Source organism: Cheilinus undulatus, linkage group 9 (genome assembly GCF_018320785.1).
Source record: "Cheilinus undulatus linkage group 9, ASM1832078v1, whole genome shotgun sequence".
NCBI lineage: Eukaryota > Metazoa > Chordata > Actinopteri > Labriformes > Labridae > Cheilinus > Cheilinus undulatus.
This window is the reverse complement of record NC_054873.1, coordinates 4,305,357-4,331,180: the sequence shown is the minus strand read 5'-3', so window position 1 is coordinate 4,331,180 and position 25,824 is coordinate 4,305,357. Positions and strand designations below refer to the sequence as shown.

General features: G+C 40.4%; 1 protein-coding gene across 2 annotated transcripts in view; it reads right to left on the bottom strand.

The window, feature by feature from the left end:
• Nucleotides 1–25,824, bottom strand: part of LOC121515488 (metabotropic glutamate receptor 8-like) — a 258,625-nt gene that overhangs the window by 7,496 nt on the left and 225,305 nt on the right. The window contains exon 10 of one of the 2 annotated variants that reach the window (XM_041796285.1): nt 24,868–24,909. The exons of the other annotated variant lie outside the window; for it this stretch is intronic. Coding sequence (XP_041652219.1) covers nt 24,907–24,909 — 3 coding nt within the window. The 3' untranslated portion in view covers nt 24,868–24,906. Of the gene's footprint in view, nt 1–24,867; nt 24,910–25,824 lie in introns of those variants that run through there. 2 annotated transcript variants of the gene reach the window in all.

Sequence of the window (25,824 nt, the reverse complement as noted above, 5' to 3'; positions counted from 1 at the left end):
TGATTCAGAGCACAGACGGGTTCATGCAGATAAAGGCATACTGAGGAAGGTTTCTGACAGACAAATTCATCAGATTACAAAGCAGCAAACAGGTATTTGAAGCTGCTGGTGCCTCTGGAGTCCCACCAACCTCAAGGTGTAGGATCCTCCAGAGTCTTGCAGTCATGCATAAACCTACTATTCAGCCCCCCCTAACCAATGCTCACAAGCAGAAATGGTTGCAGTGGGCTCAGAAATACATGAAGACTCATTTTCAAACAGTCTTGTTGACTGATGAGTGTCGTGCAACCCTGGATGGTCCAGATGGAGGAGTAGTGGATGGTTGGTGGATGGCCACCATGTCCCAACAAGGCTGTGACATCAGCAAGGAGGGGGCGGAGTCATGTTCTGGGCCGGATTCATGAGGAGAGAGCTGGTAGGCCCCTTTAGGGTCCCTGAAGGTGTGAGAATGACCTTGGCAAAGTATATAGAGTTCCTGACTGACCGCTTTCTTCCATGGTACAAAAAGAAGAACCGTGTCTTCTGTAGCAAAATTATCTTCATGCATGACAATGAACCATCTCATGCTGCAAAGAATCCCTCTGTGTCATTGGCTGCTATGGGCATAAAAGGAGAGAAACTCATGGTGTGGCCCCCATCCTCCCCTGACCTCAACCCTACTGAGAACCTTTGGAGCATCCTCAAGCTAAAGATCTATGAGGGTGGGAGGCAGTTCACATCAAAACAGCAGCTCTGGGAGGATATTCTGACATCCTGCAAAAATTAAAGCAGAAACTCTCCAAAAACTCACAAGTTCAATGGATGCAAGAATAGTGAAGGTGATATCAAAGAAGGGCTCCTATGTTAACATGGAAATTGGCCTGTTAAGATGTTTTTGATTGAAATAGCTTTGATTCAGTAAATATGACCTCCTAATGCTGCAAATTCAAAAACTGACCATTTTCAGTTCTTTACAGCCTATAAAATCTTTTACAACTGTTGTGCTTAATAATGTGGAACAGTGCATTTTGAGGTTTTTATTTAAAAAAAAATTAATGGTTATCATTATGAAGTTTGTCCAAAAACATTTGAATTATACTCTAATGACTGATGACTTGAAAAATATTCTGACTGTCATTTGCATTAATATTTAGGAAAATAAGAGAAAAATGTCATATGCATAATGTGGAAAGCGGTGTATAAAAAAATGACAGACGAAAAGATCGGCATCAGTGTGCAACCTTGATTAGAACAACATGACAACATTTTGCACTGTTCTTGTTTTTATGTTACTGTATTTATTCTTGTCTACGTCTTTTGTTTGATTTTGTTTTTAATCGAAGAGAAAGCCACACAGAATTCCATTGTACTTGTGTATAATGACAATAAAAAGCTCATTCTCATTCATTCATTCATGAGCTCGATTTTTTTTTTTAACGTGCAAAAAATTTGGACAAAATAATCAATCCAATGTGCAAAGGCCTTTACAACGGCATGGCTTCACAATAAAAGAGGGCACGGCCTACACTGGCCTGCATACAGTCTAGTGCTGTCATGTTAGAAGCACAGAAAATACAACAACAGAACATCTGGTGAGCAACTAATGATGTACACGAGGCAAGATTGAGAAATAATTCCACTTTTCATACTTCACGCTTACTGAGTGTTAGAAAGGTGAGGAAACATGCTCCTGTCCCAACTTTTTTGAACATGCTCCAGGAAGCAAAGTCAGAATGTGAAGTTTATCAGTTTGAACATTAATAATTGTGTCTTTTTTGTTGAATTTAGATGAATACAGGCTGAAAAGTATTATCTGTTTACTGTTATTATTCACACTTGAAATAATGTCCTAACTTTTTTGGAACAGAAGTGTGTCAAATGAAGACAATAGGTAAGGAAAAGAAGCAGTAAATATTAATTTCCTTGGATTATTTATGAATATATCAGAGTCATGTACACTTTGGGATTTTTGGATGAAAGCATGGAGCATCTGTGAGCATCAAAGTGATGTTTAGTCCTTCATTTTTAAGCAGCGTTGATGCTCACAAAAACAGTTTGGGGATTAAATCAACACAGCTGAGGAGAGAGAGGACTGAATCAATCCCAGAGTGTTCCTGGTAGAAGGAGCCTCTGTTTTCCATCCCCTCCTCCTGGCATCTGTTGCACAACACACCTGTGCCCAATTAACACATAACCTCCCCTAAAGGTACGACCGCTCAGAGACCGCCCCCGTCACCGTGGCCTTACGAGAGCCGAGGTTAATGGTCCTCTGGCTGAAGTGTCAAACTGACAGTGGGGAATCCTCCGCGGGACGAAGGAGAGGATGGAGAGGATGGCGAGGAAACATGGCGACAGATGGCGAGTTTCCCCCCAAGAGCCCAAAACAAGGCTGGCTGTGATTCCAGCGACGCATCAAGGAGCCATTATGAAAATGTATGACAGACAGCGAAGCAGAAACTCATTTGTGCGCCTGAGAGAAAACAAAAAGCTCTGAGGTGATTTATGTGTCCGCTCTAACACAAGATGTTTTTACAAAACCGACGACACAAACAGCGTGAAGGTCACACGGCTCTGATGTCAGGGACAGACGAAGAGAGACTGAAGCCCTGAGACTGAGAAGTCTAACGTTTAAGGAAGTCCTGCTCGGGTTTCTTAGTCCTGATCAGAGTCTTAGTGTGTTTGACTTTTCTAAGCATGCTGAAGATCTGAACTCTCATGCTTTAGTTTGAACTTTTACAACAACTGTTTGTTAAATTGAGACCTTCTGACTGCAGCCTTAGTTGAAGGGTTGACTTTTGCACAGATGAACCAGTTTTAAAAATTAGAGCTGATGATGTTTGCATAACTACTCAGCTGATTAGAAATACCAGTGTTCTTACAGTTAGACTCCCTCTATGCTGATTAGTGCTGCATAATTACTTTAATTGCAATCACCGTTATATGTCAGGCTGTGCAACTTCATAATCACATAAAGGGCTGTGATTATTTTTGTATTAAGTTAATCTGGAAGGTTTACAAAACACTTACAGAAAGCCCTTTAACTTTACAGTTTTGTCTCTATCGCACTTTGTAGAAGAACCTTTACTTTAAAAAGTTTTGTTTTTAGAAAATGATCTTTTTGAAAGTAAAAACCATCTTTAATTTCTACATTTTCCCTGATAACCAAGCAAGAAGACTTATGATACCATGTATGTGTTGTATCATACACAATTGCAAATCACCATATTGTATGATTGCAATCATGCATCATTTACAAATCATGCAGCACTAATGCAAATATTTGTTTTCACGTTGACAGTGAAAACAGATTAGACTCTGCCAAAAGTGACTGTCTGCCGAGTAAAAAAGTCTCTTATTAGGTGAACTAGATTTCATCATTAAATTCATCATTCCTTCAGCATCTGGACTCAGCAGGAACCTACTCCAGGATCCAGCTTTGGGATTTCAGCTGTGCTTTTAATGCCATAACCCCACTCTGCTACAGGACAAGCTCTCCCAGCTGAGTGTGCTGGACTCCACCTGCAGGTGGATACCAGACTTCCCGTCTGACAGGAAGAGGCAGGTGAAGCTGGGGAAACATGCCTCTGACAGCACAATCATCTCCCTCCTGTACCTCCAGTCACCAGTCCGTCAGGTTCAATGACGACACAACCCGCATCGGGCTCTTCTCTGGTGGGGACGAGTCCACCTACAGGTGGAAGGTGGACCACCTGATGACCCGGTAGGGTCAGAACAACCAAGAGCTCAATGCTCTTAAGACAGAGGAGATCCTGCTCATACCCCTGCCTCCATAATTCTCTGTGACTCCCCAGTTTCTAATGTGGACTCTTTCCACCTCCTCAAGACCCTCAAGTTGGAGCTGAACATCAGCTGCTCCATCAAAAAAGCCCAACAGAGGACTTCCTTCCTGCTGAAGAAATTCCACCTGTGGTAGAAGATGATTGTGCATTTCTACACCACTAACATCCAATCCATCCTCACTTTATCTAACGCAGCGAGGGACAGGAACAGCCTGTAGAGCAGGGTTGTCAAACTCAAGGCCCAGGGGCCAAATCCGGCCTGTGGTACAGTTTTACCTGGCCCGCAAGATCATATCATATTTTATTTAGAACTGGCCCACAGGTCTGAGGTCTGAAGATTTCCTCCAGTAAAAAACGTAAATTTAACCTTAAAGATAGAAAGTATTCTTCTTAAATCATAAAAATGTAAAAGTAAAGAGTAGAAATAAGTAGATAAAAAGTAAGGAATAAAGGAAAAAAATAACATTTGTGTTTTCATTTCATATTTGCATTTTGCATCTCAAGACTATGACTTAAACTTAGGATTTTGACTTTTTATTTCATGTTTTGACCTTTTCTCCAATTTTGTGACCTTTTAGGTTCACAATTTTTAATTTTGAATCATTTTAACCTTTCAAGCTCATGATTTCAAACGTTATCTCATATATACTAACTAACTTTGACTTTTAATCCCATATTTTGACTCATGATCTAAAATTTTATCTTATATTTTGACCTTTTAAACTCTTGATTTTGTTTTGTATCACTTATTTTGACCTTTAAGAGGCACCATTTTAAATTGTAAGTCATATTTTGACCTTGTAGAGGCACGGTTTTAAATTTTAAGTCATCTTTTTACCTTGTAGAGGCACCGTTTTAAATTTTAAGTCATATTTTCACCTTTTAAACTTTTAATTTTGTATATTATTACTTAGTTTGACCTTCGAACTCATGATTTGAACTCTCTATCTAATATATTTGCCTTTTAAAAACCTTATTTTGACTTTTAATTTTGTGTTTCAACCATAATGACTATAGAGTTGACTTTTATCTCAGTTTTAGGAGCCTTTCAACCTATGATTAGACTTTTTTTGTTTTAAATCTCAAAACCATTTATCATCAGTGCAAGTTTATCCCCCCTTGATTTATTACATGTGAAACGAGGTTGATAGTTTATGGTTAAAAGTTGACCCTGTTAGGCCCTCAGGTTAAACTGAAACTCAGATTTCGGCCCCTGCTGTGATTGAGTTTGACACCCCTGCTGCAGAGTATCATCTGCTCTGCATAGAGTGATTGGCTGAAATCTACCATCTCCTTTCAGGACCTGTGCACCTCCAGGACCCCCCCACTTAATGAACAGTACGCTGGCCCTCCCCTTACAGACTCTCATTGAACCCCAGAACCTGCAAACAATAATAATGCATATTTAAACAGACTTTATGCGTTACAACAGACTGATCTCTAACTCCAGAGCGAAGGTTGTCTGGGCTGCTCTGTCCACTCTGCAGTGTGTTAGCTCCTCCACTAATATTGCATCCTTTGTTGTGTTGTTGTTTAACTCAAAAGCTAAATCTGTGAGATTTTAAGGAGAAATCTTTACTGGCTTCTTTGAAAACCGTGCAGTGTGAAGTAAGGCAAACGCAGCATGTGTGTTTTCATATCAGGCGCTGAGGAGAATCATAGCAGCACGAGTCTTTACATTTAGGATCAATCAGCATCCTCTTGAAGCTTCTCCAGTTCTGATAATTGTTCGTTTTTATGTGGGGGGGTTCTGCCGTTATTAGATTGGTAGCTGAAGAGAAAAGGGAAGAGAGTAGGGGTAGACGTGCACCAAACAGTACCAGGCCCTGGACTCGAACCTGCAACCATAAGAGGACTAGAACCTCTGCATAGGACACCTGCTCTACTGAGCTAAACTGGAGCCCAAATTCATCCAAATTTGGATCAGTTTCAAAGATTGTCTCAAGCATACCGAACAAGGGCAGCAAAGGAGAGGATTATTATGATTGCTTCAGGGAAATAAGGCTCAAATGACACGCACAGCATCTCCAATACTCCTGCTTGATGTGATTCTGCAGCCATTAAAGAGTGTGAGGTTCACTCAGTGACTGAATCATCAAACTTTAAATCCTCCGTAGAGAGAAGTTGATGAAGGTTTGGGAGGTTAATAGAGGGCAGAATCCAGTGACAGTGCAGCTGTCGGTGTCTGTGACCTGGACGTCGCCTCCCTGCCTGATCAAAGCGGAGCAGGTTTACCTCTCGCCACTGTGGGAGTCTGATCTGAGAGCAGCTGAGGCCATGGAGAAAGCGGAGCGCTCGATCTGTGAGATCTGTGATCTGAGCATCAGCTGGAGGGAGCGAGAGAGGAGAGGAGAGGTGGATGGAGCAAAGAGGATCAGAAACCACAGGGATGCTGACTGATGCTTTTACTTTTAAGTTAATACAGCATGTTGAAAGAGCGACGATGAAGTAGTTTATTTTACTTTTAAAACTGCACATTTAAAGGTACAGTATGCAGAATTTTTGCACTGAAATGTCAAAGCCAGATAAATTCTCAACTGTGAAGTCCACGGCAGAGTTGCTGCACCAGACCTGATAAGCTTACAGTTGTCCTGGGATGTTGCTGTATCTCGCTCATGTTTCTGTGCTGCTGACAGGTGTTTGGTCAAGATTAGTCCTCACCACGATATGCACAAACTCCAACAATATTGAATATTTTGATGCTATAAATTTGAAATAAAAAAATTTTCTTAACACACAGTTTTGGCTATGGCTACTTTGGCTTTTGACATTTCATTTTATCACACAGATCACATTTTTCCTTCATAATATTTGTTTTTATGTCTTTATTTTGGCTTTTATTTTGCATAACTATGATTGGCCATCTCTTTTCTTACGCCTTTTTCCTTCTAACTTATCCCTTTTTATTTATTTGTGTCTTTTAAATCATAATTTTGCTATTTCATGTCACTTATTTGGCTTTAATCTGATAATTTTTAAAATAAAATGATTTTTTTTTTCTTTTGTTTTTTTTACATTTTTACCATTAATTCTGACATTTTCTCATTAATTTAACTTTTTAATAAATGCTGTTGTGCTACCAAAACTTAACTTGGAAACAGATACCAAGTTTAGTGTCACAATATTGAACATTAAAACAAAAGCTGATAAAGTTGAAATGATACCTGATAGATCAGAAACAGGATTTTTACACGGGATTTTAGAAATGACAATTATTTAACAACCTAAAGAGTAAAACTGATTAATTTACTTTTAATCTATTTAATTTCAGCTCCCCCCTTTTTAAAATCAGTTATTTAGTACTCTATATTTTATGATCAAAAACAATTGTACATCAGAAGCTCAATACACTTTAGGATAAATAAAACTGTGCTATAAAAATGCCCAGATTTATTCAATGTTATTTATTTTATATTCATACTAAACAGCTTTTATTATTTCTTTTTAAACATCTCTCCAAAGTAACAGGTGTTATGATTGATCTTTTTTGATTTTGGCCCTTAGTCCCAGAGAGCCAAGTGTCAAACTAAACTCCAAACTGCAGTTTGGAAAAAAATCCAGTAAAAATCCAGAATTTATTTCACAGTTAGGATCACATCAGGATTCAGTCTGAGGATGTTTTTAGAGGCATTAAGATTCAGCGTGCTCTCGTCCATCTGTTTCTCTGCTGTTATATTTTCTCGTCATTTACCCCGGGGCGACCCTTTCCCCTCTCAGAATAAAAAAAGACGACAGCGATAGATGGGGGGCAGTAACACTCTGGTTGGTATTGACTTTCTCTCCACACGTCTGAGGCTCATGAAGACGATAAGCAGCAGAGCGGAGCTAATCGCTGCTCGCACGCAGAGTTTTTATGAAAGAGGAGAAGAGGAAAAGTAGGAGAAGTGGAGAGACATCAGAAAGAGTTTTTAAATTCATTTTATCATCAACCAAAATTTGTGAAAAAAGGGAGGTCTGTGACTTCTAATGTAAAATGTGGCTCTGTTATAAAGGGTTAAGACGACAGGAGTCTTTTTATTATCATATAAATCCTCAGGATCTGAATGCAATCTGTTTTTTTCTACCAACTAGGTACCAACTGAAAAAAAAAAAAAGTTAAAAATGCTTAAATATTCTTTTCGTGGGAATGCTAAGTTTGCACATCCTGCACACAAACCAGTTAAAATCAAAAGATGCAACAGTGATCCAGAATGCACCAGCTGTTGGCTGATGGAGATATACTTGATAAAAACAGTGGAAACAAGTGTATATCATAAGTTCAGGCAGGTCACAGAGTCAAGTACCGCCATGATTGAGATCAGCTGCAAACCTTCATCAGCTGATGCCCAGCTGATTTGCTCTAAGCATGCTGTTGGCTAATAGCACTCATGCTAGCATGTTTTAACTGCTCTTGCCTGGCTACACTCTGATGCTCTCTCTGTAAGCTGCTTCTTCAACCCTCCTCCATCCCAGCTCCTCCTTCAGTCCGCCGGCACAGGAAGAGCAGGAATGTGTGCTTTTTGTGCTTGAAGCTTTCCACATAAGCTCATGGAAGGGGATCCCAGAACAGACACACTGCCAAACATAAAACAGCAAAAGTGCTGATTAATAACTGCTAATAAATAAATATTTATATCCATAAATCAGGTATGTTTCTCGACAAAGTGGCCCTGACTGAGCTTTGTTTTAATGCATACAATGAAAAAATGCAATAATTTTGCCTCAGTGTGGACACAAGTCAGTGCATAACACATTTCAAATAGGGATCAACACTCACTGGCCACTTTATTAGGTACACCTGCTCAATCACTTGTTAACACAAATATTTAAACAGCCAATCACATGGGAAAAAAAAATTGAAAAGGTCAAAATACTAGATAAAAAATCAAATAAAAAATTGAAAAGGTCAAAATACTAGATAAAAAAATCAAATAAAAAATTGAAAAGGTCAAAATACTAGATAAAAAAAATTAAATAAAAAATTTGAAAAGGTCAAAATATTAGATTAAAAATCACATAAAAGGTTGAAAAGGTCAAAATTTTAGATAAAAAGTCAAATAAATACATTGAAAAGGTCAAAATATGAAATAAGTAAACAAATACATTTACAAAGTCAAATTATGAGATAAAAAGTCAAAAATGTAAAATGAAAAAGCTGAAGAAATTAGAGTCAAAATTATAAGTTGAAAAGGTTAAAATATGAGACAAAAAGTCAAAATAATAAATTTAAAAGCTCAAATATTCAATTGAAGTCATAATTATGCAATGCAAAACACAAATGAATTCTTTTCCAATATTTCTTTTTGTCTAATTATTTTTACTCTTTATTTGTTTTTCACATTTTTATGACTTAACCATATTTGATATCATCAAGGTTCCGTTTACATTTTTATACTGAAGGAAATCTGCAGACCTTATATTTTTGGGCCAGTTATACTAAGAACATGATAAGATCTTGCGGGCCGGATTTCGGCCCCGGGCCTTGAGTTTGACACCCCTGGTCTACACCTTATAAAGCAAGCTCTGTTGAGTGAGGAAAGTGGAAGGGAAAGTGAAAGAAGTTAAAGATAAAATTCCTGTCTGACACTCCTGGTGTCTTGTCATCTCCCTCTTTCATTGCTCCTTGTCCGTCTCGATAAGAGTAGCAGACAGGAATGGAATGATGAGGTTAAAACATTGCAGCGTCAAGCAGCACGCTACAAAAGTAGAGCAGACTGCAAACCACATACTGCCAAATTCATACTCAGATCTGCTGAGTACTGAAACTTTAGTACTTGGTCTGAGAAAAGTTGAATCAGTGCATCCCTAACTGGAATAATATTCTGACAATGTCCTGATTTTTTCCTAATACAGCTGTAAAAGAAGTTTAACTGCACAACAGGAAGCCCTTCCTGGTAAGTGCAGATCTAAATGAATGAGAAAAACCTTCAGCTTGCTCAGACTGAGATGGATGATGGCCTAAAGGAGCATGAACGATGAAGGATCAAAGAGATGGTACATCTAGATTACAAATGAGCTTCTGAGTCAGCACTCTGGTCCACATCAATATTCAACAAAAGGCTTTAATTATGGAGGAATTTACCTTAAAGGTGCAGTCTCTAATGGTCCAGTATAAATCTCTGCAGTCTTTACATCCTGTGAGGTTGTAAAATGTGGCGTTATTGCGGTGCAGAGACGCATATTTCCTGTGTGTTTTACCCTCTGTGATAAATCCCGGCAGTGTGCAGTGGTTGTAAACGGTGATGATAACACTAATAAAAGTACCATGAGCATATTTATATGATAAAGTAGCTCATCAGCTGAGGTCAGAGGAGCTGGATTCCCTGGAGGAGTGGCTGTGGGTGGAAGCAGCATGTTAATCTACTCAGGGATCCTCCAGCTGGAAATCAAAGCCGACCTTATTATGAATGGAGGCGGCGTGACTCCCTCCCAGCGGCCCTGACTCCTCACCGTCCCTACCTGCATTTTAACACCTTCTAGGGTAGCCGGTGATGCGTTCAAGGCCCGGCACCTCTGATGTGCTTATTAGTCATTCTCTGGCTCCTCGCTCTGCTGGCCTCAGCTGTGGCCGCCTGCTGCTTCTGCCACTGTAAATGTCAGAGCTCCATATTCACAGCAGGGACTAACCATCAGCTGATCAGTGCAGGGAGGCCCAGCTATCCTCGGGTCTATTCCAGGACTTTTTGATTTTCATTCACTGTCCGTATTACTTCATTCTTCTGTGCTTTCTAATGAAGCTGAAATTTTCCTCCTCTGAACAAAGACTTAGCAGACTGCATTTTTATTCAATAAAGACTTCCCTGGGTTCACTCCAGTTGATGCTAGTGTTAGCACTGGTGCTGTTATTGACAGTCTAAGAGCAGAGGATCACACCTCACTATGAGGTATTGAATGCACAACAGTGCTTAGATTCCAGGAGCTGTGGAGGATAATATCGATTGTTTCTTTTTAAAACTGGCTGCTCCAGTTATCACATGTCACATTATTTATCAGAGGTCTCTGTTTCAACAGGAATCTGGAAACCTGCACATGTAGTTCTCTTGGATAAACGTGGTACAGGCCAGCCCACAGAAAAGTCTGAGCCCCTTTTGCCATTTTAGACCCATATTTGCCACTGTGAGCCACTTTTAACCCAGTTTTGACTCTTAATAACCAATTTTTGCCACTTCTCAACGATTTTACACTATTTGCGACTGCCCATTTTTAGCCATTTTTAACCCACATTTGCCATTTTTAAACAATTCTGTCCACTTCTTTTAGCCGATTTCTCTATTTCTATAACACATTTTGCCACTTTTCTCCTTTCTTACCCCATATTTACAGCTTTATCACTCTTTTGCCGATTTTTTTTTGCCATTTTTTACTTATTTTTGCCACTCTTTGACCACTCATTCCTGCCAGTTCTTGCCACTTTAAGCTCCGTTTTGCAATGTTCTAACCACTCTTCACTCTTTTAACTACATATTTTGCCACTCTTAGCATTTTTTTGTTGCAGTTTTAGACTCATATTCACCACTATAAGACACTTTGAACCAAATTTTGGCTCTTAAACAATTTTTGCCACTTTTCAAGTACTGCACCATTGCAGTTTTTATTCTATTTTTGTCACGTTAACCACATTTCACCACTTGTTTCTGCAAATTGCCACTTTTAACCATTTTCTTTACTATTTTTACTGCCCATTTTGCAATCTTTTTATAAATTTGACACCCATATTTACTAATCTTAACTGATTTTTGTCACTTCTTTTAGCAGATTTCTCCATTTCTTCCACACATTGTTGCCACTTTCTTAACCCATATTTTGCCATTTTGAACCAATTTTTTTTTTTTTTTTTTAACCTTACTTTAACCATGTTTCACTGCTCATTTCAGCTCATTTTGCCACTTTTAGCCATTTTATGGCACATTCACACCAGAGCTGTTTGGCCTGCTTTAAACGAACTCTGGTCCATTTTCCCTGATAGTCCGGTTCGTTTGGAGTGGTGTGAAAACTCGCACAACTCTGATGCTGAGCAAACAAGCGGACTCTGGTCCGCTTGAAAACAGGGGTTCTTGGTCCGCTTCCAGATGAACCCTGGTGTGGTTCGTTTGAGGTTTGAAAGCAAAACAGACCAACTAGTGAACCAAAGGCAGGGAGTGGAATAAAGTGTTATGATACACGGATTTATATGTGATTTAATACACTCAAATACATGTCGGTACCTCGCTTGGCGTACGTGTAGCCAGAGCAACACGCTGTAGCCCGTGCTTATTTATTCGTCTCATGTAAAGAACGACATGTTGGACAGCTCACCGTCTCGCTGGCTGCTCATAATGCCCCAATGCAAGAGCAGAAACCCTAAGACAGCAAAAATTCTGTGTTTTTTCATTAAGTGGAGAAAAGACCGGTGGAAGGAGCTGGATTTCCCCTGCTTCGTCTTCTTCTACACCTTCTTTTCTTCTTGGTTGCCGTTTGTTTGTGACAACAGCGCCCCTAACGGGCAGAGGTTGTAGGTGTTCAGACGGTTTGGTCTGTTTGGCCAAAAGCAGTGTGAATGCAAATCAAACCAAAGAAAAGTGGAACAATGTTGCAATTTCTTTTCTAAAACGAACAGAGTCCCCTGAACTATCAGGTGTGAAAATGACCTTAAACCCAAATTTGTCAATTTCAACCCATTTTCCCACTAACTTTTAGCAGAATTCTCCATTTCTATCACACATTTAACCTCCTTTCTTGAACCATATTTGCTACTTTATCACTTTTTGCATCTTTTTGCCGCTCTCTGACCACTTATTTCTACAAGTTTTGCCTCTGTTAGCCACTTATTTGCCACAAAATACCCCATGTTTTCATTAAGAATATCTCTGTACTCTTCCTTATTCATGACCAGTCTCCCAGTCCCTACTGTTGAGAGAAAACCCCACAGCATGATGCTGACACCACCATGCTTCACTGCTGGGATGGTATTAGGCAGTTGATGAACATGGATGTGCATGGATTCTTCCGGACATATCACTTTGTATTGAGGCCAGGCAGTTCAATCTTGGTTTCATCAGACCAGAGAATATTGTTTCTTACAGTCTGAGAGTCCTTCAGGTGCTCTTTTGCAAACTCAAAGTGAGCTTTCATGTGTTTTTATCACTGAGGAGAAGTCGGTTTAGCCACTCCTCCATAAAGCGAAGGGCTGCAGTGATGGTTATCCTTCTGGAACTTTGTCCCATCTCCACACAGGATCTCTGGACCTCAGTCAGAGTGACCTTTTTCACTAAAGCCCTTCTCCCCTGATTGTTCAGTTTGGCCCGGCAACCAGCTCTTAAGAGATTCCCAGTTGTGCCAAACTCCTTGTATTTCAGAATTATTAAATTTTCCTTTAATTTGTGTAAAATGCACAAAAGCAGACATTAAACTGGAAGATCCACACAAATAACTATGCTCTAATCCTGATCTGACCTTCCAGCATGTGGGTCAGGAGCTGGTTTAGTAGAAAGAGTGATGACAGGTAGTCAGAATCCATGAATCCATTTAAAAATAAAGGATTTTCACTCAGAAGCCAATTACTTTAAAACTAAATGTCAATACTGCGTTAATAATCACATTAATGCAAAATGATTTCTGAACTTGTCATATTTTTCAGTAAAAAATGTGTTATATTTTAAGGCAGAAATGAAACCTTTAAACAGACTCAAAGCAGCAGCTTCCAGATGCTCAGAAAAGAAAAGATGCTACAGGGTGGTGGAGGACTCCAGCAGCAGCTCAGTATTCCTCTGATTTTCCATCATTAAAAGTCCAGCTCCCTCTGAGCTCCCTCACCGTTCCCAGCGTAAGCTTTGGAGTCATCCTACTGTCAGATTTAATTTCCTATCACTGAGTTAGTGTTAGTTTACTAAACGTTTTTTTTCTGAAACTCCACAGCGCCTGCCTCCACTGCTGCTCTTGATAATGCCGTTATGGTTGGTCTGATGGACGCCCCTTGTCTTTTACTCCATCCATGTAGATACCAGGCTATGATCTGATCAGTTTAAAGCCAAAGGGCTGCTGACATCTCCTCCAGAGTCCTGGCTAATCACAGTGTCACGATTCCAGCCTGATCTGATGGGTTAATTATATTTTTATCCACAGAGGGATGCCAACTTCAGCTGGGCTCCCCTGAGACATGAAGGAAGCAGATTAGTCAATGTGCTGCACATCTACATCACACACAGAGGAGAGTGGTTTTACATGAAGGAGCAGTTTAGCAAAGAAGAATGGGGTAAAACCGCAGAGTCCAGAGACCTATCCTCACAGATTCAGAGCTGTGACTGTAAAGGAGACTCTACTAAATACTGACTAGAGTATTTATGCACTTATTTGACATTACATAAACGTGTAGAATCAATAAAATGGTAAAACATCTGAGGGGTGAGTACTTTTTATAGCCACAGAGGAGCCAGATTAGCCTCAAAGCAGTGATAAAGTTGACGTTTGTCTCTTTAAATCTCTCACAGAAGAATCCGAGCCGTGCTAATTCCAGAGCAGTGAATATGTGACAGAACAGTACGCACTCATGCAGCGGTTTCTCACTCCACAAATAGACACTCAACTTGATAAATGACGTGGTGAGATTCTGATGAAGTGATAGACGGGGAGTGAGAAGAGTCAATTATAGAGCCCAGGACGGCACGGACCCTCTGCTGTCATCCACCGCAGATAGACAGTCAAGTATGAATAAAGACGGTCTGGAGAGGACAGCGATCAATAAACACCCTGTGATTTAATGAGATTTAGTTTGAATAAAGACCTTTATGAAGTCACTCCACATGACAGAGGGAAGGGGCATTTCCACTCGTAGGGGGTAGAATCTATTCACCAAGCTGTCACACCACACCTATCTATCCTCTACCTGCACTATAACAACACGATTACATCAACTGTAGCAAAAGATTTGCATAATCTGCTAATGAAAAAGAGGAAGGTGACACAGTAAACATGGTAGACCAGCTGTTACGGTCTAGAGCAATGGTTCTCAGCCTTGTAGTCGGGACCCGCTTTGGGGTCATGAGACACTGAGAGGGGGGTCACCAGATGCCTTAAAAAAAACTGAGAACATTTTTTAAATTACACTGTTGCCACTTTACACCTATTTGACCAAATGTTAATCCTTTATTGTTTAAACACGAATTTAGCCAAATTTAGCACATTTTTGCCACTTAAAACCCATTTTTGTCCATTCAAAACCCTTTCCATCACTTTTTCTGCCACTTCTAAACCAATTCTTGAAACTTTCTGCATTTTCTTGCCTCTATCAACCACTCTTTACACTCATTTTTGCCCATTGTAATCACAGTTAACCCATTTTTGCCAGTTTATATTAATTTTTCATTCTAGTCCATGTATTTTCCACCAATTTTTTGCATTTGAAATCCATTTCAGCCACTTTTTAAACCCCTCTTACCATTTTTTGTGCCTGTTTTTGCCACTTTAACTAATTTTTTTCCACTTTTATTTAATTTTTGCCACTTTTAACTAATTTACTTTCTTGAAAAATCCAATTTCATCCCCTTTTCCACCTTTTTTTTTCCATTATTAACTAAATTTAGCAATTTTTAACCCATTTTAATTGTAAGTTATTTTCATTTAAAGAAGGCTATTCACTACACAAATGAATAAACATATTTGTTTCTTTGATAAGAGTGGTTATTATTCAGGTTAAATATAAAATATGGGTTTCACAGTTTAATTTTACAATGGATCTTGGTTTGCTGACCTCTATGGACTCCCAGTTATGGGCAGCCTTGTCTTTACATGACTATTATCTATTGTGCATGGCTGTTCAGCCACCTTCAGGTACAGCGGGGGGTCCCCTTCCTCTGGCACCTTTACTCTGGCGGTTGTGGGCTGAAAAGATTGAGAACCACTGGTCTAGAGCAGGGGAGGAGAGCAGACTCAGGTCTAACCTGAGAGCCTTGAAGGTCACATATGCAAAAATCCCCTTTTCAGGCTTTTCTAATAAAAATATGGCCCCTGGCCTGTCCACAATCCCCTCAAGTACCAGAAAAATCCATCCCCCACCCCACTCTTTCTCCACCTCTCAAAAAATGTGTGCTGAAACATGCCATTTTCAGATTTTCCCCTCATGATGTCATGTAGGTAGTTAGCCCCGCCCCCCGGTTTGGTTGGCTCTCCCTATTTGGAAGAAAGTTCCACCCTTCTCTCCTGATCCTCCTCTCAGCTGAGCTACATCTATTTCCTGAGAGGGGCATGGTCAGGGGCGGAGTCAGACAGCTCAGTGACATTTAAAGCCACAGACACAGAAACAGCTTGTTCTGAGCTGGGCTGAAACAGAGGGGTTTTTAGACATGCAATAATCTAATACTGGAGTGTTTTTTTCAGCAACAAATGTCACACGCATGTTTTGGGGACCTCTGGGACCGATATAAACTTGTCTTAAAGGGGAAAAATATGTGACATTTTAAACTGAGCAATGATGATACACGATTTTAAGAATCAATAATCAAAATGAACAGTTTAAAGGCTCTCAATATGAGATAAAAGGTCAAACTTAATAGTTCAAAAGCTCAAAATAAAAACTTAAAAGTCAAACTAATGCTTTCAGAAGGGAAATATATGAGATAGAAAGTCAAAATCATGAGTTTTAAAGGTCCAAATATAACATAGAGTCTAACCCCTTAAGGTCTACTGTATCATATTTGATCCATATTTTGATGATACCTTTATCTAAATAATATGAACAATGAATTACTTAAAAAAAACACTATCTTAGAACTGAAAAAATGCCAATTGTAACAAATGTGATTCAAAAAAATAGATGTTACATTTTATTGATTTTGTTTTCTTTGGATTTCAGCAGAAGTTTAAATAAACATTTCAGTTCCAAAATGAGAATTTTCTGTATATTATTTATGTGAACAGATTTCTACAAAGTCATGACGACTAAATAAAAGTTTTTCATGTAAAATAAGTGACAGCATAAATATTCACTCCCTTTAAAGCTAGTAATGACGATCACCTGAGTGCATTGATTGTAGTATAAAGGCACCTGTGTCTGGAAGGTCCAGTCACTGGTTGATCAGTATTTGTGGCTACAATTACACCATGAAGTCAAAAGAACACTCCAAGCATTTCGGAGAAAAGGTTAATCAAAGTTTAAGTCAGAGGATGGACAAAAAAACATTTTCAAGGTTCTGAATATCCCCCAGAGTTCAGTTGAATCCATCATGAAGAAATGAAGGAATATGTCACATGTGTAAATCTGCCTAGATCAGACCGTCCTCACAAACTGAGCGAGTGTGCAAGAAGGACACTAGGGAGAGAGGCCACCAAGACCCCTCTGACTACTCTGAAGGAGTTCCAAGCTTCAGCAGCTGAGATGGGAGAGACTCTGCAGACAACAACTGTTGACCGGGTTCTTCACCAGTCAGAGCTTTATGGGAGAGTGGCAAAGAGAAAGACACTGTTGAAGAAAACTCAGATTCAATCTGGACTAGAGTTCACCAAAAACAATGTGGGAGACTCCATGATCAAGAGGAAGAAAGAAGATGCCATACGCCGCACATCACCACAAACATACCGTTGCACTGTGGAGCATGGTGGTGGCAGCATCATGCTGTGGGGATGCTTCATAGCAGTCGGATCGAAGGCTTGTAGAGGTAGAGGGTAAAAAGAATGCAGCAAGCTGTAGGAAAATCCTGGAGGACATTGTTATTCAGTCTGCAGGAAAACTACGGCTTGGGAGAGGATTTATTTTCCAGTAAGAGAATAAGCCGAAGCAATCAGAGAAAGCTACACAAAAATGGTTTAAAGGCAGCAAGGTCAATAACTTAAAGGATATATTTAAATTTTGAAATTTAATGCAATTTTCCATACCATAATTAGCCTGTTTGTTAATAGCACAGCCTCTTGGTATGACCTTACAGACATTTTCTATTGATTTACAGAGGCTTTAATTATCAGACGTCTCCTTCTATGCTGATTCTTGACATCCGCTTGCATCATTAGATCTGATCCAACTGAGCTGTAACATAAAAAAATGATGCGATCAGAATAAAAGAGCATCTCTATGGTGCTAATTTACACATCATCTTTATAGTTAAACTCCACATTGTAATTTTACTCTCCCTTTTATATCAGAAAAGCAATAACGCAGAAAATGGGAGCAGAGGAGCAGAGAGGAGTAGCCTGACTGCTGGTTCACAAACCTTTTTACCGTTTCTGTATGTCCCAGAAATAATGATGATGATGATGAAACTCCAGGTAAGGATATACGGCAGCACTGAGTGAAACTTTTCTGTCAAATATAAACCTGGAGAAGCCTGGCAGAGAAAAAACGAGTCCTGGATGCTGAAAGGAAAGAAAAATAGGAGCCAAAAAGTTTGAAAGTACTGAGAGAGTTTGGGTAATTCTCCCATCATAGGTTAGAGTAAAGTTTTGGCAGGCTGTCAGAACAAGAGTGTGGACAAAATAACACCTGAGGGAAAGAACCAAAGTGTTGTTTTGTGTTTGGATCATTTTCCCTCTCCTCTCTCTGGTGGTTTGAGCGCAGCAGCTGCAGATCTGATTCAGAGACAGTAAAGTGAACCAGGCTGGGAGTCTGTGAGCAGCGCCGACCTTCAGAGGAGGGAGTAACGTGGAGCGAAAAGGCCAAGGCGAGTCAATCGACAGCACTGATCCCTCGCTAAATGAACAGGCTGACCCCCTGTTTATTTACAGCTCTAAACGCGCTCTGTGTCCTTTACATTCAGCGGTAAGAAGCACTCCGACACAGCCTCAGTCTTTTCAAACCTTTGATTTCTGCTCCGAGGGGAGGTGAACCCGCCTGCAGACTTTTATTAGGTTTACTCTCATCTGGATCAGCTGCACAAAAATCTCTCACTGCTCTGCTGAAAATAACATTCATAGTAGAGCTGGACAGATTTCAATAGCTGAGCTTATCCTATACAGCAGTGATTCCCAACCCATTTCCTTAAGGCCCAGCCTACTCATATCTAAGAAAAAGCTAAACCCCACCCACCCAAGATCCCATCATATTAACCCCATCATAGTCGGCCTATGTAAACTTGTTCTTGCCAAAAGATCAAAGTATAAATGATCCATTATTAGGACAGTGTATTAGGGCAATATTTTTTTCAAAAATAAAGGAAAATAAAAATCATCTGATGCTTGAAAAAAATACAAATTCACAAGTTTAAAAGTCACAAGTTTAGGATAAAAAGCTGGTGGGCCCCTTTAGGGTCCCTGAAGGTGTGAAAGTGATTGCAGCAATGTATATAGAGTTTCTGACTGACCACTTTCTTCCATGGCACAAAAAGAAGCCTTTCGTAGCAAGATGATCTTCATGCATGACAATGCACCATCTCATGCTGCAAAGAATCCCTCTGTGTCAGTGGCTGCTATGGGCATAAAAGGAGAGAAACTCATGGTGTGGCCCCCATCCTCCCCTGACCTCAACCCTGTTGAGAACCTTTGGAGCATCCTCAAGCTAAAGATCTATGAGGGTGGGAGGCAGTTCACATCAGAACAGCAGCTCTAGGAGGATATTCTGACATCCTGCAAAGAAATTCAAGCAGAAACTCTCCAAAAACTCACAAGTTCAATGGATGCAAGAATAGTGAAGGTGATATCAAAGAAGGGCTCCTATGTTAACATGTAACTTAACTTGGCCTGACAATTTTCAGTTCTTTACAACCTATGAAATGTTTGAAAACTCTGTTGTGCATAATAATTTGGAACAGTGCATTTTGAGGTTTTTTATTTTTCCTGGGAGTTGTATTTTTTCCATGGAATACATTGAAGAACTTAGCCCGCACACACACTCGCCCTCACTCTCATTTCACCCCTACGTTTTTTACAGAAACACTCAGACACACAACCCACACACACACCAGACATCCGTCACACACACCTTTGACACACTTCCACACATATGTAGTCATGGATTCGCAAAACTCCAGTCGTGCCAAACAGTTTTAGAGCTGGTGTGAAGTTTTTGAGCTAATTACAACGTTGGATGAAGAGTCCAACTACTCATCTGGCTTGATTTTTTTACAGGTCACAAAATTGACTCTATCTCAAAAAGCAAGTTATGTACAGACTCCAAATAAATTGCCTGTGGTTCCAAAGAATATTGTGCAACTTTTTTACATTTACAAATATGAGGGATACAGCTGTGCAATTTCTGTATTTTGAAATATATGTGAAAAAAACAAAAACAATTTTCGTTATTTTTGGGTTTATTGTACTTTTAAGCAATTTATTGTAGTAGTTAAGATATAAGTCAATACATATCATTAAAACTTGGGATATAAGGGTTATATTGATGTTAAGCAAATAAACATACTCCCAAAAATGGCACTACAGTATGTAAAAATGTAAGAATATGTCCTGGCCGACTTGCACAATGGTAGGTTTTAAAGGGTTAAGGAAAATCAGAGAAAAACATCATTTGCATAATAATTTGGAATGGGGTGTAAATCCTAAACACTGGCGTTGATGGACAATCACCATCAGAGTAAAACAGCGGTAGTAATACTATATTGCCAAAAGTATTTGCTCACCTGCCTTGACTCGCATATGAACCTAAGTGACATCCCATTCTTAATCCATAGGGTTTAATATGACGTCAGTCCAGCCTTTGCTGCTATAACAGCTTCAACTCTTCTGGGAAGGCTTTCCACAAGGTTTAGGAGTGTGTTTATGGGAATTTTTGACCATTCTTCCAGAGGTGCATTTGTGAAGTCACACACTGATGTTGGACGAGAAGACCTGGCTCTCAGTCTTCGCTCTAATTCATCCCAAAGGTGTTCTATGGGGTTGAGGTCAGGACTCTGTGCAGGCCAGTCAAGTTCATCCACACCAAACTCTCTCATCCATGTCTTTATGGACCTTGCTTTGTGCACTGGTGCACAGTCATGTTGGAACAGGAACGGGCCATCCCCAAACTGTTCCCACAAAGTTGGGAGCATGGAATTGTCTAAAATCTCTTGGTATGCTGAAGCATTCAGAGTTCCTTTGACTGGAACTAAGGAGCCAAGCCCAGCTCCTGAAAAACAAGCCCACACCATAATCCCCCCTCCACCAAACGTTACACTTGGCACAATGCAGTCAGACAAGTACCGTTCTCTTGGCAAACGCCAAACTCAGACTCGTCCATCAGATTGCCAGATGGAGAAGCGCAATTCGTCACTCCAGAGAACATGTCTCCACTGCTCTAGTGTCCAGCGGCGGCGTGCTTTGCATTGCACTTGGTGATGTATGCTTGAATGCAGCTGCTCGGCCATGGAAACCCATTCCATGAAGCTCTCTATGCACTGTTCTTGAGCTAATCTGAAGGCCACATGAAGTTTGGAGGTCTGTAGAGATTGACTCTGCAGAGAGTTGGCGACCTCTGCGCACTATGCGCCTCAGCATCCACTGACCCCGCTCCGTCCGTTGCTGTCATAATCGCTTCCACTTTGTTATAACACCACTGACAACTGACTGTGGAATATTTAGGGGTGAGGAAATTTCATGACTGGACTTGTTGCACAGGTGGCATCCTATCACAGTACCACGCTGGAATTCACTGAGCTCATTCACCGATTCACTGAGAGCGACCCATTCTTTCACAAGTGTTTGTACAAACAGCCTTGATTTTATACACCTTTTATACACCTCAACACCTGTTTCAATTATTTGGATAGGGAGTAAATACTTTTGGCAATACAGTGTATGCTGAAAAAAACCAAAAGTCACTCTGTTATCCACGACGGCTGAACTCTACCCCATTTGGCCCTTGGATGAACGACTGCTCTCCTTCATTTAACCCTCTATATGCTGACACAAACTGAACAGGCATTGGCCAGCCTTGTTTTTCTCGCTAAGGGCGCTAATGTATGGCTGCAAAATTAGAGATGCTTGTTAGCACCTTTAAACATTAAATTTCAACAAATCATTGTGGCTTTGACTCCCTCAGATATTTAACTTTGATCAAATGAATTTGATTAAACTCTGTCATTCTCTATTTGTCATCAAAATAAATTTTTAAAACTGTCTGTAAGAAGACAGCAGAAGAGTTTCTGGCTGAATAAATCCACTGGATAGATTAAATCAGGTGTGAATGGAAGCGGACTTAGCCTTAAATTATTCATGTATTTACAGCAGAGTGGTGGTGGTAGTGGGGTGGGGGGGTGGGGGGGGCTGCAGGTTGATAAGATACAAACAGAAGCTTTAAAATGTTCAGTGTAAATGAAGCTGAATGCCTGAAGTGTTTTGTGCATTTCTCTCCAAAAGCACCATTAAAAAGGTTGCTCTGTACAGGAAAATAATAGGCGCATTCACTTCTCATCTTAAATGTATTCCGTTTCATTCGTCTGCAGTTTTTCCACTCAAAACTTGAGATTTATTGCAGAAGACGATTTTTCTGTGCGAAGCCTCGGAGGGGGACGCCCCCGGCTGCTTGATGTGACACCTCGCTGTGTTTGGGGACGATGATGTAATCTTCATCTGAACGCTCAGGCTGCTGCATCAGTGCTTTCTCAAACTGCTGTCAGACGGGTTTCATCCTTTCTGGAGCAGAGCGTCAGAAGACAGCTCAACATTTCAGTTACGTGCTGACTTCAGCTGGCACAGGAAGCTCCTACATGGGTGTCGTAGGTCAAATGGGAAAGGGTGGTTAAGTAGGAGAAAGGATCAAAACCTTTGATTTAACAGAGACGGTCCCTGGAGTGAGTTGTAGATCCTCCATGATCTTTACTTTGTATTATTTTTGTTCATTCTTCCCCATGGATATAGAGGCTAATAAATCTCCCCTATATCTTCACTTTTTAACCTTTTCTAGAGCTTTATAACCCCACCTGCCAGGTTAACTGTTCCATACATTCATTGCATAGATTTATTTCACAGTACTCTGGGAAAGCTCCCATAAAAAGAGTTTGGGAAGGGCAGTCTCTGCTGGATTTTTCAAGGAAATTCTCAGGAGGTGATTGGACTGTCTGTCACATTCATCACAGGTCAATCAGAGCAACAAAACGTGACGTAGTAGCTCTGCAACAAACCTACGGATAAACACTGCTGTAGTTTAGGAACTGTGGATTATGATGTGGATTAAACACCGAGGCTGGTCAGGAGGAGAGCAAAAACATCTCCTCCTACAAGAGGAGCTTACAGTGTGGCTCTTTGCTCTTGATTTAATAAAGAAATGTGGTCCAGTTCTGATTGAACTGCCACTATACCAATGCTACAGCCGAGCTAACCGCTCCACCAGCTCCAGACACACCCTCCGCCCCCCTTCCCCCTTAACTTTTGCAAACTCATGCCAAAGCAGGTAGGCAAAAGGGTGGAAACAGCTTTTTTCGCCATGAAAAACTTTCAGTGCTGTTTCTTGATCTTTACTTATGAAGAAATGTGGTCCAGTTACAAAAAAAAACTTGCCACCATACTTCCCTGAGCTAACCACTAGTAACATGGAAGTTGCTTTTGACTCACAGTAGTACTAAACCCCGGCCCTAGTTACTGCCTCGGTATCCTCAAACGACACTAATTGGTCTGATTCACCGCAAACTGATGTGGAGTCTGGCCAATCCACTGGCTTTTCAAGGTCAAGGCCGGGCGACAGAAAAGCGAAAATGTCTTCACCACCAGAGTGTCAGCGTGACTCTTTTCTCTGGTTTTAATAAATAAATATGGCACAATTCTGATTAAACGGTCCCTATGCTAATGCTACATCCATGCTAATTACTTTACCAGTAGCAACTGTGTATGCCGATTTGCAGTACGACGAAACCCTCCCTGCAAAATCATACTGAAGCAAAAGCAAAAGTATGTGGCTCAGTTCTGATAAAACTGCCGCTATACCATAGCCACAACCAAGCTAATCGCTACATTGGCGGAGGCCATTGATACAATTCATGTCTGTCTGGGTGGTACATCAGGAAAGACACTTTAACAAGAAAAGTCCTGTAATAACTCACAAAACCAGCATATGGTAGCTTGAACTTTGAAGTTGTTATATGTTTAATTATAGTTGACACAATGTCCCAACTTTTTTGGATTTGGGGTTGAGCAGGTAAGGACAGAGGGAAGGGGTGGGGATTCTTACTACCTTTGCCTAATCAGTTCATTTACATTGCACAGGTCATTTCCAATTAAAAAATCCATTTTAAAGGCTACTAAAGCACTATTCGCACAGGGTTAGTGTTTCCTGTTGGCCTCTGGGAGTTCATGAATTACCTCCTGACATCAGTGTTTGGTGTGGTGCTTTTGCACCAGGATAAGTGAAGTCTGTAATGTACTGGAATTTACATAGCTGCAGCAATGAAAACACATGGGGAAGTTTTACTTCTAAATTGCATAAATTGCATTCTAATTCGCACAGGGTTATTATTACCTGTGGACATATGTTAGTCCTCAGATATGGCTGGCAATGTGCCCTGGAATTTTTTCCCAGCAAATTACAGACATGGTTGATTCACAGAGGATTAAAAATATAGACGTCTGATGTAATTCTTTTAAAGTTACCAGGGTTCCTTTGGGTAATACTAATCCCATGCGAATAGGGCATGTATGGGTAATCTCTTAATGTTTCCTCTATAAAACCATAATGAGCTCAGATTTTGTCTGAAACCCTTTACATCTCTTTCTAACATCACAAACTCTTCACATGTCTTGTCCAAATGGGGGCTATCATCATCACAAACTCTGCTCCTGATATAAATCTACCTCCTCAGATCCCGACTCAGTGAACAGTAGCAGCAGAGAAAGACGAGTAAACTATATTTAGAGGAAATCTGAGAGAATCGCTCCACCTGTCCTCCAGATCTCCCCACAGACACCATAATGAGCAAAATCCTCCATCTGGCGGCTCGCTTACAGCAAACTCAACCCCAAAACTGCAGAAACTGTTGTCTGAATGTGCTAAATTTAATTTCTGCTCTAATTAGTTCAGTGTGGAGAGGCTGCAGAGCTCGCTGAGCTGTGCTCATTGTGATCAGAAGCTGATCAATTACCAATCAGTCAGCCAGGACAGAGTAGACATCCTTTTTAAAAGCCATTTATGCTTTACATGTGCAGAGAAAGCTAAGAACCATTATAAATCCAGCTTGTAGTTTGGAGGAATTGATCAACCATTGGCAGCTGCTGTGACTGGCTCCACCGTCATTAATGGTTTTGTTTCTTTGGAGGGTTGCAGACCTCTTTACTGCTCTTCCAAATCCAAAACACAGGCACAGAAATATAATTAAAGGATTAAACAAGCAGCAAATGAAGGCATGCTTGGCTAGATCATTTGAAAAAGACAACAGACAACCTCATAAAAACCTCATGGACTCATCTCTTCTCTTTCTCCTAACTAAAACATGTTTGCAGATGTCACCCACAGAGCTCCAGATGGGGGACAGGAAGTGATTTCTGCATAGAAGAGAGTTCCAAATAGTAGTGACACATGGAGGCAAAAAGTTTGACAAGCTCACAGAGAAACAGAAATGGATTAAAAACCTTCGTCCAAAGTTTGCAGGAGTGCAGTCAGACAGCGCTCTATTTTCAGGGTTCACTCTGTCAGGCTAGTTACTTTATAAGCCTGGCTAAAACCCAGAGAATCCAATCCACGTTTTCCAGGAACTAATGGTGTCAGTTTGTTTGATGCTAGAGCTCCATCCATCATTGCTAAGTTTCATAAGAGTTGGATAATAATATTACAACAGTGATTCTCAGGCAAAAACAACATGGCAACAGTTCTGCTTTAATCTAAGATGACTGACCCAGCCCAAGGCTGCCCATAAGGGGGGATAAGGGGGCTACAAATCTGTCTGTCAACAGGCCTGATTCTACACGAGTCTTTTCACCTTCAAAACAACCAAAATAGTTGATTTAGTAGAATAATTTTCCCTTCAGTGTGAACACCTATGACTTATAATCAGACCAAAACAATTTTTTTAAAAAATGCTGTAAACTCTGTAAATCCAGTCTTTTGCGCCTCTGCGTTGGCTATAGGTAAGGTCTACCCCCCAAATGCAGAGGTGTAATCCTAAACGGGGTCAGCGTTCAAATCCAGCCTGAGACTTCTTTCCCACAGAGGACCACCCACAGAGTTAGCTGGACCCCTGACAGACCCAGA